At 36.5% G+C, this 18,393-nt stretch overlaps 1 protein-coding gene across 2 annotated transcripts in view; it reads right to left on the reverse strand.

Moving 5' to 3' along the window:
* uacab (uveal autoantigen with coiled-coil domains and ankyrin repeats b) overlaps positions 1-18,393 on the reverse strand; it is a 73,189-nt gene that overhangs the window by 24,968 nt on the left and 29,828 nt on the right. The window contains exons 1-2 of one of the 2 annotated variants that reach the window (XM_021477874.3): positions 3,435-3,906; positions 2,307-2,437 (exon numbers count right to left, since the gene is read on the reverse strand). In XM_021477874.3, coding sequence (XP_021333549.2) covers positions 2,307-2,437; positions 3,435-3,470 — 167 coding nt within the window. In that variant the 5' untranslated portion in view covers positions 3,471-3,906. Of the gene's footprint in view, positions 1-2,306; positions 2,438-3,434; positions 3,907-18,393 lie in introns of those variants that run through there. The other variant, XM_005168952.6, reaches the window with a different exon arrangement.

Consider the following 18,393-nt stretch of genomic DNA (forward strand, 5'->3'; position numbering starts at 1 on the left):
AAAATACTATACTAATGCAGTTGACCAATTTACCCACCAGAACTACTGGATTACACCCTACAGGCGCTGCGGTCTGGCCTCCCAGTGAGCTATTCTGACCGGTGAGGGGAAATAACAGGCTGCATGTGGGGTCCTGCTATATATGAGTAGAGGATTTCCACAAATCCAGAGTCAACATGTGATCTGTGTATTCCACTCGACTATGCACAAAAAGGCTTCATACGCTCATCTTGCTGTCATTTGGCAGCCATAAGGGTGCACAGACATCCACAAGCTTGTTTCATATAACAGGCTGGTGTTTATTAATTGAGCTCTGTTACACTATAACGCCGACCCGGCGACTGTGGCGGCGGCACATGCACCTGATTTAGTCCTGAGAAATTCTAGCACCTTATTACAAGTCAAGCTCTTCTCCACCCAACAGAGCAGGAAGAATCTCACACTATGACAGAAATACCCAAAGTGGGAATGAAACAAAGCTGTGGTTAAATCGAGCTAAAAATGTGTCCATCTCTGCCCTACATAGACCCTGTCAAGGCTGTAAAAACTATAGGGATGGATAGGAGGCCAACTTGGCCAACTTTCTAAAACAGGAAAAGACGCTGTTGATCCATCAGTGTTGATGTCTACTTTGTGGCCATGTTATAATGCAGAAAGCCAATGCAAGATATTGAGTTCAACTATTCAACCTCTAACCTCAAAAATACTTTTCTTGTATTCATCCAAAAAAAAAAAAAAAAGACACAAAGCTCTCTGGACTGGGAGATTACAGAAGAAGATCAAGTAAGCAGTTAACATGACAGTTTATGACTAAGGAAAAAAAACTCCCTGCTTCTAATTTTAGTCAGTGTACACAAGCACAGATTTACTCACTGAAAACTTCTGAAGATACAGGCTGCTCAGCTCTGCTCAAACATCACTGACCACAACATGCTTTCCATTCTTAACTAAAACCCTTGGGCAGGCACAACATGTCTCATTCCAAAACGTACAAAAACAGCCAAACTGTCAGTTAAACTTCAGTAAATAATACTTATTTGCATTTAGAAAAGTTCTCAAACACCCCAAAACTGCCTCTAGTAGCAATATTGAATTATGCAACAAATCTTTAACTTGCAGCATTTTTAAATTACTTTTTTAGCCAGAATCAATATAAATGATGAAGAGTCATCAATAATAAAGTATCAGAATTTTTCCTCTTCTGCACACCAAAAAAATACAAATTGCTATAATGTGTACTGCCCACGGTGCTCAGTAGGGCTGTGTGATTAATAGAAATCGAATAGGAATTTGAAACGTGGCAAATAGTTACACGCAAGAGGCTTGCAAGCCTAGTCTTACTAGCCAATTGATTGAGCATATAGCCCGACTATAAAATTAAATCGTAACTCAAATCACAAAAAAAAAAAAAAAAAAAAAAAAAAATTGCAATATTTGTCAAAAAAAATTGCAATTACATATTTTCCCCAACTCACATGGCCCTAGTGCTCAGCTATGACTCATTGTACATTGTTAATGTACAACTTCACCCATGGTGGGAAGATTACCTACTGTGCAATTTTCAGCAAAAACAGTTGTCTTTCAGTTTCAGTTGTCTTTCTGAAGTCTGAATATACCTATGCTTTAAATTAAGACCTTTAAGTTATCATCATAATCATCATGATCAAGATCACAGATTCTCTTTCTGTTTACCATTTTTGAAAAACTCATCAACACCACATTCAGTGTGTGCAGTGCTTTCTGGGAGCTAAAGGTGGTGTGATGCTGCATTTCTTGTCAGATGTGCAACCTAAATTCAAAATATTGTTGTCTCTTCACTAGTTTACTTGATAAAAGGCAGGGACTTGTGGAACTGTGCATTGATGGATTTGCTCTTCAGTCTTTGGATTTTCAGCAGTGAAATTTAAACTGAACTGAACTGAACTAACTTAAAAAAACACACACAAATCTAAAGCATGTGAACTAATTATTTCAATCATTTTGCAGTTTGCATGTGTGAAAGACAGAGACGTGCAGAACTAATTAGTACACCGCTTAGTCGATTAAAAGGTTTTAAGGATGCCCTGTGTAATTAGGCTGATTTCGGGTTAATCCCACTAGAAGCTGCCACGTTTCTTAGGGACAGCTTCTTATGTTAAACAGCACACAAAGAAATTCTCCTGAATGCAAAGTTTCAGAAAACAATTTCTTAAAATAATACAACAACAAAAAATCTAGATAAACTAGTCGATCCTAATAATGGCCTCATTGCTTGTTAGATGACAAGTCAACGGACATGGCCCATCCCTTGCGACAAAGGAACTTACGCAGATCGGCCCTCAACATCAAGTTTAGTGGGGATGATGCCCTTCTTTCCAAGTACTGCTGCGACTTTGTCCACCTCCCTCCTCTCCACTGCCTTCATCAGCCGGTCATCGTACTTATTCCAGTCTGTGTTCTGAAGAAGAAAACCACAGAGAGAGAGGGGGGGGGGTGAGAAAGAGATCAGCACACTCATAACATCAGCATATACACAAAGACAGCAGTGTCATGTTCAATAACGCTGCTGAGGTGACAGCTATTGTTCAAGACTCTCCTAATGAACAGGGTGGTGATCACAAGTGTAATTAGCTGAACCAAGGAATGTTAACAACTCCAGCTCACCACATATTCAAATATTCAAAAGGAAATAAAAGGCTTAGACTTTCAATATAGTTTTGCCAACCAAAAAAAAAAACTGGAACATTTGCTTTGCACCAAGAAAAATATGTATGTACTCTATTTTGCACACCATAGGCATTTTTGTTGGCAGGGATCAGTAGTTGTACATATTTTTCAAATAGATTTGTTTGTCATCATACTTTTGTTGTGCATCATGTTGGATGAAGTAAATTTGAATACATGATATGCAGTAGTCAACATCTGAAGCAGATCAAAAATGTTTTTCAGAATTTAAGGAAAAGAATGGTTGTTGGTCAATGGTTTAGGACAACTTTATGAATGTTTTTGACCCACTTCATATGTTGATTACTATATACAAGCTGTGAAATGAGTCAGAAATACTTATTTAATGTTGAATGTCAGCCAAAAGTAAGCTAAATTTACATCTAAAACATTATAAAAATAAAAAAGACATGCTGTCAGCAAGGACAGTAAAGATCTGATTAATCAAAATATCACCAATAGAAAGTCTTTAACAAAAGATGCTTTAAGCCTGCCATGTTCACACAAGTTCACACATGCGGTTCAAAACACCCCTAAGCTCCAAAAATCTTAAGCACAACAGCTCACTCCCCACAAAAATCATGGAGAGTTCTTGGATTCCTTTATGGAGAAAACTGTAAGTCACTCTCAAGACAGTTCAAAACACACACACTCTCTCTGCCTAAAGCCTTTGCATACACACACAAAAAGAACTGAGAAAACACAAAGTACTCTAAAATCTGGATACCTACAAAGTACATGGAGGTGCATTTGAGCCATCGACTCATCTTGGTGGTCCTTTTGCAGTGGTCTGGCAAAGTACAAAAATATAAGAGTTCTTTCTTCACCCGTTCGATAATTTGAACACTCAACCAGCGAGTGTTTTTGTGGATTTGTGGTCTTCAGATGAATCCCCCTCTCCAGCAGGCAGCCTGCGACCCGCGGGGGTACCAGAAACCTCGGCAGAGTCCTCGAACTTCTCTCCAGCCCACAGCCTCTCCTCGAGACTTCATCACGGCACAGCAACCAACACAAACACAGAGAGAGAGCCGCTGTAGCACAGGGACCAGCCCCGGGACAGCAGCTCCACCTCCAGAAGAGTCTGTCTCTTCCCTCTCTCTTTCAGAGCGTCCTCCTATCGGTGTAGCCTGTGTCTACTAAAGCTACGCTGCTTCTCTGTCCTCCTTCTGTCTCTGTCTGCTTTGCTCCTCTATGCCAAATGGCAAGGTTGTTCAACCTCTGGCAGTAAATATGTGTGCTCTCTCAGGTCTAAAATATCCCTGTAAACAGCACGCAGACAAGCCGTTCAGGGTGGTTACCTCTTTATTTTTGACCCTCAGACCTTCCTCCAATGACTGATTGGGGTAGAAGTGCTAATAATAAACCATCCTAGCATATCTAGTCTATGAGTAACTGCTACGGTGACACCCGTGAGCAACAAGGCCAGCCAAATGAGAGGAACTTCAGCACCGCCGGCACATACAGTATACCCCTCTGCGACCGCAGCCACACGTAAAGCTACAACCATTAATCTCTGGGAGATTAAAGTCTCAGGTCCAGACCAGGTCATCATCTGCCGGTCTGAGGAGACGCTTCCAGCCTCACTTGCACCGGGAGGGGTCTGAGCTGACGGATGAAGCGCACAGTAGCAGGATTAAATGTCGGCTTTTTACAATCAGCTGTCTGGCATATGGAGCCTAAAGGCCCGTTTACAATCGCCATCTTCGAATCTGCACGATAAACATTACGCAAAAAATCTATTTCCAAAAGCAAGACGTCAGCTTTTAATTTAGTAAGTGAGAGACTTGAAAGTGGATCAAAAGGCTGCAAGGACGCATTAGATTTTCACACCAGCGCCAATGGGGGCATTCGGTTACCTCTTAAAATGCCCCTTGACCCCCCTGCAAATACAGAAACATACATGTGCGAATAGCCACGCATATAGCATGTCACATGAGGGGGGCCCTACAGGGTCTCGACTCCTAAAACCTGCTCCTTCCCATAGAAACAATAAAACTGAAATGGACACATATAGAATCCAGTCTCTTAAATAAGCACAGTAGTGAGTGTTGATGTGTAAGAGAGAGGACTATTTTGGTTTTGTTTTGTCTTTTACAGAGGACACAGGGTGAAAGGGCTATAAACCCCATCACAAGTGTTATTCAATTGCATATTAAAGAACAAAACTGTAGAGAAGACTATATACACACACACGCTGTCATATTAGTAAATTTCAAATTACAGTAGAAATGATAGGGGTGTCAAAATGAATTATTTCTTCGATGCACCACTATGCAGATGCGAACCATTCGGTATCGGTTTAGTATTAATCATAACTGGTTATTATGTGATGATGTCATTTATCACATGCATTATATGGCACTAGTTTACTATGGCGAGGGAGAAGATCAAGAGAAATTAAAACACTCAAACTACTTAAAAAGCAGATAACTGTGCACATTTCACTGCGTTTGAGTTTGCTGGGCAGTCTTTCACTGACAAGGAAGTACATCAGAACACGGCTATGGAAAAAATGAAAGTTGTAAACTCTGTGGCACTTTTAACCTGCTGGCATGTTTATGAGTTAACGTTTTACCTCTTCTCCTGGCTGTTACAACAATAACGTTACTTTTGAATCCAGACACAAGCGTGTCTGCAGAGTGAGTTTTCTCCACCATGTCGCCATCTATGATGGATCAGCTGATTGCCGCGGCCTTTTAACATTAGAACAATTCCATGCAAATGTCAACCTTGCCACAAAAAACTAAGCTTCAACTAGAGCTGCACGATTCTGGCTAAAATGAGAATCGCAATTGTTTTTTGCTTAAATTCAAGATCACGATTTTCTCACGATTCTGTATATGTAAAATAAAGGTTAATATGCGTTGGCAATTATTATTGCTTTTCTCAAACAGGGTAAAACAACAGTAATAATAATATTATGTGTAGGTCTACTGGTTTCTGCAAATAATTCTATTCTACTAATAATAATTCTGATGTTGAGTTGTGTTTGAGATATATGCTTGCAATCTGTCATTGACAACATTATTAGACCATTTTATTCACTGGTAAAATCAACATATATATGCTAGAGTCAATTATATTGGCTAGAGTAGTTATACTGACACTGTAAACATTTATTTGCATGCACAGCTGTGTGTTCTCTATGAAAGAAAAAAACATATCAAATCCTTGTGGCAATCATAACTCTAAAATGCGATATGATTATTGATATGATGAGCACGCTTTGTTTCATTTCACTGCTAAGTGCTGTTCATACTTCATGCGCGGCTCTCAAACGATCACTCTGTGCCACAAACTGAATATTATTTATAACTTTATTCACAGCCTATGCATATTCTGTTCACTAAAGAAGACGTGTGCACGTCTATTATTAAGTAGGGCATGCGCCCGCCCTCTCTGTGGTAACAGTTTATGGTCAGCAGCTCACATCACGTGGGATTTTCCGGCCGCGATTACAGCATTATATGAAGACAAAAATTACATTATTAGGTGAATTTTACCTTATAACTACAGTATGTGACTCTTTTAACATCACTTGGAGGTGTCCATGTCGTTGAGCAATGTATGTGAAACAATGAAAAGACTAGCGCAGCCGCCTTTGCTTCTCTCCTGAACTTAAAAATATGATTGACAGAATTGTAGAAATGCTCTATAAAGATCGTCTAGGGCAGGGGTCACCAAACTTGTTCCTGGAGGGCCAGTGTCCTACAGATTTTAGCTCCAGCTCTAATCAAACACACCTGAACAAGCTAATCAAGGTTTTACTAGGTATACTTGAAACATCCAGGCAGGTGTGTTGAGGCAAGTTAGAGCTAAACCTTGCAGGGACACCGGCCCTTCAGGACTGAGATTGGTGACCCCTGGTCTAGGGGGGGGGGGTCGAATCGAGATGGCAATCTTTTTTCGATTAATTGTGCAGCTCTAGCGTCAACCAAAATAGCGAAACAGTTTCTACATTTTTCGTGTAAGCAGTTATTTTATAGTGATTAAAAACAACTCACAAATGTATCCATCAATGTTTTCAAACTATTATATTTGATTTAGCAAAGTCACACGAGTGCCAACTTCAAATCGGTCTTATCCATTAACGAAACTTTTACCTAAATGTAAAAATGTCAAATAACACAAAATTAATCATGTTTGTTCTATAGAGAGCTGACTTTTATCCTTTTAATTAGCATTATTTCTTTTGAGATTGTGCAGTTTAATTTCACAGAATTTCTACAATGTTGTACACTGTAAATTCACTAATTTTTTGGGTCACATCCATAACGCATGTTTATTTTCTTCATTTTAAATCTAAAAAATGTTTACGGATTGATATTTTTACTATCTTATAACTTTGTACTTGGGTGTTTTGGAAAATATAAACAAATGTTTGCAACGCAGTGGTGCAGTAGGTAGTGCTGGTAGTGCTGAGACCAGTGTAAGTTCACACCCCTAATAAATGATTTATGATTAAGGGGCTAAGTGTTAAATTCAGAAACTTTTATTAGTAATATTTTTGGCTGTTAAGCAACTTAATAAAAATTAAAAAAAATAAAATAAAAAATATATAAGACACTGAACTTTACTGATGCCATAATATATTTCTCACACTCCTCAGTAGTGTTTTGTTATTTGCTTAGAAGTTAAAAGTTTAGATGCAATTTTAGATGAAAGAATGTACAACTTTACATGAATGAATTTACACTTGCCTCTCAATAAGACAACAAAATGACCACAGGTAAGAAAACATCTGATCATTGTAAGTGAATTTGTTTGCTTGCAAAAATCATTCCAGGATGCAGCATATAAAAATTCAGTGTATACAGCAGATATAGAGCACTCTAGTTTCTATGAACTTAGTTTTTTGTTAAGGAAAAATAAAAGCCATTATATAGACTAAAAAGGTGTGCCCATTTTTTACTGTATACACCTTTACACACAATGTAGCCAAAAGGTGTGTGGATGTCCCTTTTAAATTTACAGGTTGGGCTATTCCAGTAATTATATGAAAACAAAATTGCAACAATGAAAACAAAAATATGAAAACAAATGCTAAACCATACAGCGACATTCAACTTGTGGCTGTGCGAGTTATTAAAATTGAATATCATCATGAAACATTGCAATTAGCTTAAATCGCAAGAAGCTGTGATATGGAGTATAAACTGTATGAATTATTTCCTATACACAGAGCAAATACGTGATTGCCGTCTGTGTGTGATAGTCTTACTAGCCAATTAAGTAAGCACACTTTCATTCTGCCCAATCAGAACTTTTCAATCTGCCTCTTACAAGTCATTTTAGTTTGCTGAGTGTTCGGTATTTTAATAATTATTAATCTTTGTTTTTATAATAAGCTACATTATCTCCCTGATTTGAGTTAAACTTTTACAGGAAGGTAACTTTGAGCTTACTGCTTGCTTTAGAGAAAAAAAAAAGTGTTTAATTACTGAATATTTAAAAAAACTAATTTAAATAAATGTTGAAGTTAATATCTTTTCAATTGCTTTTTTAAAGTAACACACTGCATTTTAGCAGTGAGAAGCTACAATACAGATTATTGAGCTGAAGCTTGACTACAAAATTAAATCATGAATCAAAATATCTGTCAAAACAAAACAAAAATACAGCAGTTCAGAGAGGGCCTAAATGAAACTGGCATTATTCAGGTTGGCATTACACTTGCCATAGCTTCAAATCATTAAAAGAATACAGTAGTCATAAGATAAATTCTGAAAGCACTATCCACGCTCACATCATAATTTTACTCAGTGGATCATGAAGAAAAAACATTTTTGAAATATACAGTATCAGAATGAACTATAATGAACTAAAAATTTGCTGCTTGAATTCTATTACACAAACAAACACACCTTTATTTCATAATAAAGATCTTTATCTCATGTGGGTTTAAAACATTTTGAGGATGAGCAAAGTCAAAGTTCCTAATTTTTATAATAAAAGATGCCTTTAAGGACACATTTAAACACTTACTATTAAACTATATTCGCATCAGTATAAATTTAATCTACAAAAATCTGTGCAAAAATAAAAATAAATCATGACACAACCTATTATTGGTTTTATTTAGTCCAACTTAATACTCTTAAACTCTGGGATCATGAATGTGTGTGTCTGTGTTTGTGTAATGCACCAGCGTAATTCATTTGCATACAAGGAACAGGTGCAAACAGGTTGGTTTGTTTATAAAAGTTCAGTAACTGGGTGTGTCGGGTTTCTTGGGCTGATGTAACATACCAATGAAATCAACAAACACACACTCAGTGTTTTTTCTCTCCCTCCAACAAGCAGGTTAACAAGACCAATGAGGTATGAAGCGATAAGCTCTCCATTTGGACAATATATCTGGGTTGAAACTTGGCTGCCGGGCAGTCTGGGTGACTGTATGTGTTATAACTCATGTCAACACCTTGTAAAAATGAAACTCTATCCCTCATCCCAACATACACACCCACCCAAAGTCTTGCCTGGCAACAGCAAACGTACACGGCCATAAATCAAGACATGCATAGAAAAGCTATAGATACTGGCGTCCAGATATACGAAGATAACAGAGCGGAAATAAAAGACTGGGGAAAACCAAGCAGCTATTATGGGGTGTGACAAAGCTCCATCAAGAATGTGCCTCAGTGTAAACAAAAAATGAGAATTGTGTCAGCACTTTAACTGCTAACCCGCGCTAGCTCAGGGCCACATGTTGACAGCTATGAATTATTAATGGCATAAGCTGAAATCTGCACAACAACTCACTCAACAGATTTATCTGCGCTGTTTCCCACAAGGACATCTAAATATCAGGTCATCACATTATATGTGTACCTGTTCTGCTAATTTTTCCACTCTTTTTAACCAGAAAAAAAACTTTCTTCCTATCAGAGCGATGAAATGCCGTCCACACATCAACAGGTCTGATTTAGTGCTTCTTTAGCCACAGATGGATGGGTCGCTCTTGAATCTATACCCCCGGTCATGCTGGATTTAGAAAGTTCTGGAGGCACACTTCACCCTCTCATGCAACCGTACTGAGTGGGATTGCTCAAGGTGGGTTCAGCATACCAATATCACTAATTTCACCATTAAAAAACAGCTGGATATCACAAGCCTGAAGCAGAAAATGCGGACCCAATATTAAATAATGACAGAAAAATAATGTACAGTAAAAGCATACGCAAGAGGGTTATTATCTTGGGTCATATTTTTAAAGGAATCAAAATATTTAATGCATGGCAAACTGGTTTTCATTGGATACAAATTCCTACATCAGTTTTGTAACTGTCAACTCAAACATTTGTTAACTAATGCATAAAATTGAAAAACATAAAATTCCTTCATTCACTTATTTTCCTTTAGCTTAGTCTCTGTTTATTGCCACAGCGGAATAAACTGCCAATTATTCTGACATATGTTTTACGTAGCGGATGCCCTTCTAGCTGCAACTAAGTTTTGGGAAACACCCATACACTCTCACATTCACACTTAGGCATGGGACGATAACCGTTTTCACGGTATACCGCGGTTTGATAAAGTCAAGGTTTTAAAACCATAAAAATTTTCTGCAATACTGTTTCTAAGGTATGTGTAAGATTTTTTATTTACAATTTTTGCTGTTTTTAGGGCAACAGTATCTCAAGCAGAAAAGATGTCATTTTTATTAAATTTATATTTAAACAAATGAAGACTGCTAAAGTCAATAATTCATTTAGCCTGACATGTTTACTGCTCCAAAATATTTTAAATGTGTCTCAAAATAAAATATATTGCATTTAAAAGGGAAAAGTTTTTGTTTTTTACCCAGATATTTAAAAAGAATATATTTTAGGAGCAGTAATGACAATACCTTGAGACTGTGATATTTTTATCCAAGGTTATCAAACTATCAGAATCTTATACCGGCCCATGCCTACACGCACTCATACACGGTAGGGTTGCTTCATATTGGAAAAATTGGATATTGCGATATTTTATTTTGCTGCAATATATATTGCAACATGAATAGAATATCACCTGATGACTTGAATAACTAATAAAAAAATATTTGGAACAATTTCAATTGGGGTGATTAAGTCTCTATGCAGCACATCAGCATAAAATAATATAAATTACAAGCATATATAAATATCACAGAGCAAAAATAAAAATGTTGGAGTTAGAAATGTGTTGATTGATGAATAAGAAGCGAGGTCATAAATATTGATGTAAAATACTGAGAAGTTTTTTTATTGTTTTTTTACTTCTGCATTATCTTAGTGTAAAGTTAAAATGCAATAAAAATTGAACAATCAAACATAAAACAACATGGTCGTCAACATTGTGGAAACCAACGTAACACGGGTAGAACATGTAAACTCCACACAGAAACGCCAACTGACCCAGCCGGGACTCAAACCAACAAACTTCCTGCTGTGAAGCGACAGTGCTATCCACTGAGCCACCATGCTGTCCATAAGCATAATTTATCACAAAAAATAAAAATAGAAAATTTGTCTTGTAATTAACTAAAATAAAATGTACGGAAATGACTGAAACAAAATGTAAAAAGAATTAACTTAATAAAAAGGAAAGAAAACTTTATACAAATACAATAAAAAAAATTTGGTCTTAACTTTAGAAATGTTTCTTGCCAAATAACTGAAAATTATTTGAAATATTAAAATGCATTTAAAAAAATAAATAAAAACTGATGTTAAAAAAAAAAAAAAAAAAAAAAAAAAAAGATTAAATGAAGATCGACTAAAATGTATAAACAGAAACTAAGAATGAAAATATCTGTAGTGAAAATACATTATATCAGGTTTGCCCAAACTCGGTCCTGGAAGGCCGATGTCTTGCATATTTTAGTTCCAACCCAAATTAAACACACCTGAACCAGCTAATTAAGCTCTTTCTAGCTAGAGGTTGTGTCCGAAACCGCCTACTAATCAGTAGGTACTGCATTTGAATTTAAACAGACTACTCGGTGTAATGAAAATTATGTTCTATACAGTATGAATGTCAGTAGTATGAACAGAACTTAGACGTACTACATCCACCATTTTGTCATGGTCCCATGACCTACCCAAGTCAGTTGCGTTGCTTCACTACCATTCATGAATTCTCTCACGGGGCATCATGGGATAGCTCAGTATGCTTGAGATGCACACTTCAGAATCTCGCTGGAAGTAGTAGGACATCTGGGTACTTCTCGCATACTAAATTTTCTAATTTTATGAATTCGAACATACTGTACTACTCAGCTCGCATACTGATTTTAGCGTACTATATATTATGGACGTCCAGTTTTGACTACAGCCATTGAATTTTATAGGCAAGTGTGATGAAGGAAGTTGGAGCTAATCTATGCAGGACACTGGCCCTCCAGGAGCGAGTTTGGCTACCCCTGCATTATAAACATCTAAAAGAGATGTAAAAAAAAATTTTAATTAAAGGGCACATTAAACGTCATGAAAATGACTATAAACATCCTTAAATGCTGGATATCATTAACCCAAATTTGGGTAAAATATTGGCAAATCCAATTGTTGTGTTAAAAAATATTTCACCTACATCTGGGTGAAATAGATGTGACAACAACCCTGCTGTTTTAAAGTTTAAAAATTAAATAAATAATACGAAAACTTATGAATATTGCAGTAAAAAAAAAAACATTTTCATCATTTATTTTTACAGAAGCTTTCTCCTGTGCATTTACATCTGACATAGAAATTATGTGCCATCAAGAGATATTATTTAATCAACTCTCCAGTGAGTGTCTAGCGGTGGATTGAGACTCTGGGTCTAACCTGCCATTACTGCTCACTCTGTAGTTAACTAAAGACTATCTAAAGGTCTAAGCTGCTAAATGCTCAGGTCCAGTGTTTGTTGTTAAGTGCAGTGCTAAACTGACTCTTTAATTAGGGCAGCGAGCCTTCCAAAAGGCATCTTGATGATCTCAGCGAAGTGTGTCAGTAAGCTAAAGAAAGGCAGATAGAAACTACTGGAATATGATGTGTTTATACATATACAGTACACTATTGTTAAAGGGAGACAGCTATTTTCTGAGATTAGCTTATGCCCACTGACATGCCCATTATTATGACTGGCAAGACATACAGTTGCTAGGACAACAGTTAAATGGACTTTGGGTGTATCCATTTCTCACACATCATCAGTTATTACTATAGGCTAGCAGCTCTAACACCACCAGTTAACGTCATGAACTGCAACTCTGCAAGTAATAACAATAACACTATTCGATAAGCTTGCTATTGGTAATGCATTTACTAACATGAACAATTCTTTACATTATTTATTCATCTTTCTTGACTATAGTTAACGAAAATAAGTCAAAGTCTATTATACGTTCATGTTAACTCACAGAGAATTAACTAATGTCAACAAGCATAACTTTGCACTTTAATAATGCATTAAAGAGCCCCTATTTTGCATTATAAAAGGTCGTATTTTGGTTTTGTGGTCTCCAACAACAGGCAGATTTGAATGCAAGTGCATTAAAGCAAAGCAGTTAAAAACCAGCATATTACTATATCGTTAACCCTAACCCTATGTAATAACAATGACATACATTCAGTATTATTCCATACAGTGGCAAAAGTTGAACTATTTTGAAAACTGATTGAATCAAGTGTGTAGAGAAACAGCTAATGGTGGCCATAACAACGACAAACAGCAGGAAATCGCAAGCACAAAACACATTTAACTGGTTAAAAAAAGCAGCACACGTCACATTTTCAACATGGTTATATGTGAAATAGCCCACAGATTTAAATGGAGAGATACATTATAAGCACTGATCTATGACAGATAAGTCATTACAAGCCGTGCGGATCGATAACAAGTTACAATACAAAATTAAATGCATTTTCCCAACTACAGAAAACGAGGTAACAATTTTAACCACATTTCTGATGCGGAAAAAGAAACTGATCCATATAAACTGTGTAGCAGTTACTGACAAAGTCCCTGTCCAAGTCTGACAAAGTCCCACATTAATAGGCTCTGCGGATCCTTCCTCTAATAACAAATGACCAGCAAATTCTGTGTCGCAGGGTATTATTGTATCAATCATCAGAAAATTACAGGAACAAACACAGAACTAAGTTGGCTGTACTGTGGTATTGTTGTGAAAGTGAACTTTAACCCTTTATTTCCAAAGCCACATCACTGACCATTTCTCAGTGATAGTAATCTTGATGTCATGATCAATCACATGATCCCTGCACTCCACTATTGTTTGAAGGAAAAGGCACGTACACATTTAACCGGATGCAACACTTCATATTTGGCGAAGTGTCGTATCAACGATTATATAATAAGTATTGATCAATGTCAGTTCATGTCAATAAATAGATTAATTGAACCTTATTGTAAAGGGTTTCTGTAATAACAATGTCAGATATATCAGTATGGTGGCGGGGTGAGGATACAACAACAATGGTTAATTGGTCATAATTACTTCTAGGACAAAATGCTGTAATAACACATTAAATGTAAACATAATTAAAAGGGATTTATATGGATCACAAGGAATGAGAGAATAAATGCACAAATAAATCATTTTAATAATGCAGAAAAAAATTAAAGGCCGTTAAAAATGTAATATTCATTAATTTATTTTATTTTCAGCTTAGTTCCTTTATTAATCAGGGGTTGCTACAGCATAATAAACCCTCAATTTATCCAGTTTACTGTTTTACGCAGCAGATACCCTTCGAGCTTCAATCTCTTACTGAGAAACACCCATACATTCTCATTCACACATACTACATCAAATTTAGTCAAGACAATTTGCCTATAGCGCATGTCTTTGGACCTGTGGGGCAAACCGGAGTACCTGGAAAAAGCCCACGTGAATTCGGGGAGCACATGCACACTCCACACAGAAATGCCAACTGACCCAGCTGAGGCTCAAACCAGTGACCTTCTTGCTGTGAGGCGACAGCACACTGCACCATCCCAAAATGAAATATATATATTTTTTAAATATGCTAAAAATATGCAATAAAAAAAATAAATACCTACAAAAATGAAATTAATAAAAAGAACAAATACCTACAAGAATATATATATTCAAAGAATTTTGTAAATTTAATTTAATGAAAATTAGAAAAAAATTGAATAAATGAATGGGTAAATACATTTAAATGATTAAAATGAATAAGAATAAGTTGAAAAAAAGAATATTAATCAATACAATTAAATAATATGAAAATATAAAAATATCTACCTACTGAAGCTTTAAACATAAAGATCTATTGACTGAATGAACATGTATTTGTACTAATATACAGGACCAATGCATGAGACCTTTTTTATACATAATAAATAATTATAATAAATCTCTCAACAGCTGCTGCTAGTTATACTAATAAAACAATAATACTCATCACAAAAAGAAAAGTGTCTGAACTTAAGTTTACTCAATGTATTATTTCAAAAATCAATATCAATGTTGACCTGAGAAATCGCTGAAAATTACATCCAAATATAATAGACAAGCATTACAAAATTTACTCTGCCTAAACCTTAACATTGCCAGTAGGAAGTGAGGATTGTAAAAAGTCACTAATATTTGCATTTCCACTGATAATACAATAATCCTGATGAAATCCCTACAAAAAACAAGGGCCAAACAAAAACATCTGAAATCTTTTTTAGCATCAATTATAACACTGCATTGTATTAAATTCGAACCACTTTATCACCGTCTTCTGTCACACTCTTTATGAACGACAAAAAATTCAGCAAACATGAGACGGAGCCAGACAAGAACACAAACACACATTTGGGTCTCGTCCAGCTGTTTGATCACAAATGTCTGACCTGCCCTTTGACCCAATGGTCAGACACTTCCCTGCTATTTTCCTCTACTTCCGACAGCCGGGGAAGAGCTAGATCAGATTTCTGCTGTCATGCTCAGATTTCATCCCACTGCGCATCCTAAAAGCCACATGGAAGAATCCAGTGATATTTCAGCAGCACATTAACCATTAAAGTGTAACCTCCTCAGTCTTTTATAAATATTCAAGTCCTTGACCATCTGTCAAAAAGCTACTCAATTAAAACTAAAAGCGAGACGTGTCTGGGAAAACGGAGTGCTCATTATTCTGCAGACACTCGGAGAATATCAACATATAAGAGAGGAATGAAAAATTAACATCACTTTGCCGTGCTCATTTTTGGATAACATGCAAACACTTGACAGGAGTTTTCAAAAAGTATGTCAGAGGGCAAGATTATTCTCCATTAATTAAAAACAAACATTTTCTCACTGCTAGTCTCCTCTCTGTATTGCAACTTGCAACAAAATAACCCAATTACTGGATATTAATTAATTAAACCTCCCACCCCCCACCCCCAAACACAAATAATCTGAAAAAGATGTCTCATAGCGTGTGAGTGATCACACTTGGCATGTTTGGTTCCAATAATTAACAGGATATGAGATAGGTAAAGATCTACGCGGAACTAAATTTTGAATCCCGCTCCTGGCAAGTTTTAGTCCTAACCTAACTGCTCCTGCTTATGTTCAGCATTTGTTGTCCCGTTGCCCAACCCGCCACTTTTTTAACCCACCGCGCCCGTTCCTGCTAACCAAAAACCACCCAGCTATACAGAGTCCTGACAGCCTATACAAACTGTCTGTTTAAACAAACACACACACACACACACAATTTAACAGCATCACGCTCTCTCTTATTCACACACATGCACAGCCACGTGAATGCAGACCTCTAACGGTAGGCTACAAATAATGAATTTGATATAAATTAATTATTCATAAACAATGTATTCACAGCCGCATTTGACAACAATGCCATCGTACGATGAAAAATTGGTCGATATCGCCGAACCCTAGTGGAGATTCATTGCATGGATTGTTTCCAAGGAACGGTTCAATATACAGTAAGGTGTGGTTTGGTACGGGTCCTTGATCTGGCTTGCATTTCCACTGTCCGTAGTAACAGTACTTGGTAGTTTTTGCATACAAAAAAAGCAACGAATGTCATTCTCTGTTTAAAAAGGAAAACCATACAGACCATTCACAAGTCCTTTGCAGCACCGACCTTTTAGTGCTAGATACCATAACGAAGGGGTCCCGAATTAGTGGTACACTTTGTTTCTCACCAGTCGCAACTGGCTTGCTTGTTTTGGGACTTGTAGAGCTGCACAGTGGAAATCTGACAGTGGAAATGAGCATAAATGCATATCATACCAAACAGTACTGCTCAGTGCTGACATAACTTGAGCTGCACTAAAGGCATAACTTTCATTTTTGGTCTAAGGAATCATGAAAACAAAAACGCAAGCATGAATACAGCCTTTTTCTCAAAAAGAATACATTAATTTTATGTATTTTACAATCACAATCATTTTTAAAAACTATTTATTTAAAAACATTTTTAATCTTTATATTTATTATTATTACTATTAATGTTATAATTTCCTACAGTATGTAATTAGATATCAAATATCTTCATTCATGTGAATGTAAAGCTGAATTTACAGTATCATTACTCCAGTCGTCAGCTTCACATAATAATCCTTTAGAAATTGTTCTAGTAATCTATTCTCAGTCAACCTCCCTACATGCCGATTTGTTGCTTAAACAATTCATTTTATCAATTTTAGATCAAGTGCATCATTTATTCGATGAACTAAAACCTCAAAAAAGAACATTTACATGAAATAAAAATACATCCTGTATCATTTAAGATCAATTTTCAAAGAGTAACAAGAGCAACTTGGAATGAGTGCATTGCACAAGATAAACATCCAGCCAGACTGAATGCAGTCAGATCAGATGCCTTATTCATCATTCCATCAGACGGGATGGACAGAGCCTGTGGGTGGTACAGCATATCTTAGTGGATTCTACATTTGGAAGCCTTCAGTTCAGAGTTCATCCTCAGATGGTCGGCGCCGGGCCGTCCAACATCTCTATCAAGAGGCATCTCATTCCACCAAAGCAGAGTCCTATCAGTGCTCTGATGAATGAGGACCAATACCAGACTGTCTAACTCCCACAGTAACTTTCTCACACAGTCACCCCCTCTTTCGATTGTTATTTCAAACTAAATTAAATACGCTCCCTCTTCCCATGTCAAGGAGCCAAAATAAACAGTCTCTGCAACTCACATTTATTAAAAATTTAATGAAGATTTTCCAAAATGAGCATGCTTTTAAAATCATTAAAGAATTGCCATAAATTTGAGCTCTTGCTGCTCTGATATTTCTAAAGATTTGATTTTTTGTTTGCTGATCAAAGAAAAAACAATCCTAAAAATTACAAAAACATGGAATAGCTGGATAGAAGAGACAAATTAACACTCTTTTGTTTGATTAAACTGGTATAAGATGGAAGAGAGTAAAAAAAGAAAGAGAAGCAAAAGATCTCAGAAGATATTAAAAAGAAAAGGAAGTGGTCTCTTTAATAAAAACAGTCATGGTGGGGAATGCTTTGGATTCTTGGCATTACATTACAGTGACCTTGCCTGCCCCCATTTCTGTGGATTCTGGTCTGTGGCAGAAAAAAGCACAGCGTGACAGCAGCACTTTCTCTCACATATTTAAATTCTCTCTCCAACAATAACACTGGAGCCCCCTAACGGACTAACTGCTGTTCCTGCAATCCTTTTATTCATATATACAAACACATCAACTTAACCAACCTTCTTATAA

This window comes from Danio rerio, chromosome 7 (genome assembly GCF_049306965.1).
Source record: "Danio rerio strain Tuebingen ecotype United States chromosome 7, GRCz12tu, whole genome shotgun sequence".
Taxonomy (NCBI): Eukaryota; Metazoa; Chordata; class Actinopteri; order Cypriniformes; family Danionidae; genus Danio; species Danio rerio.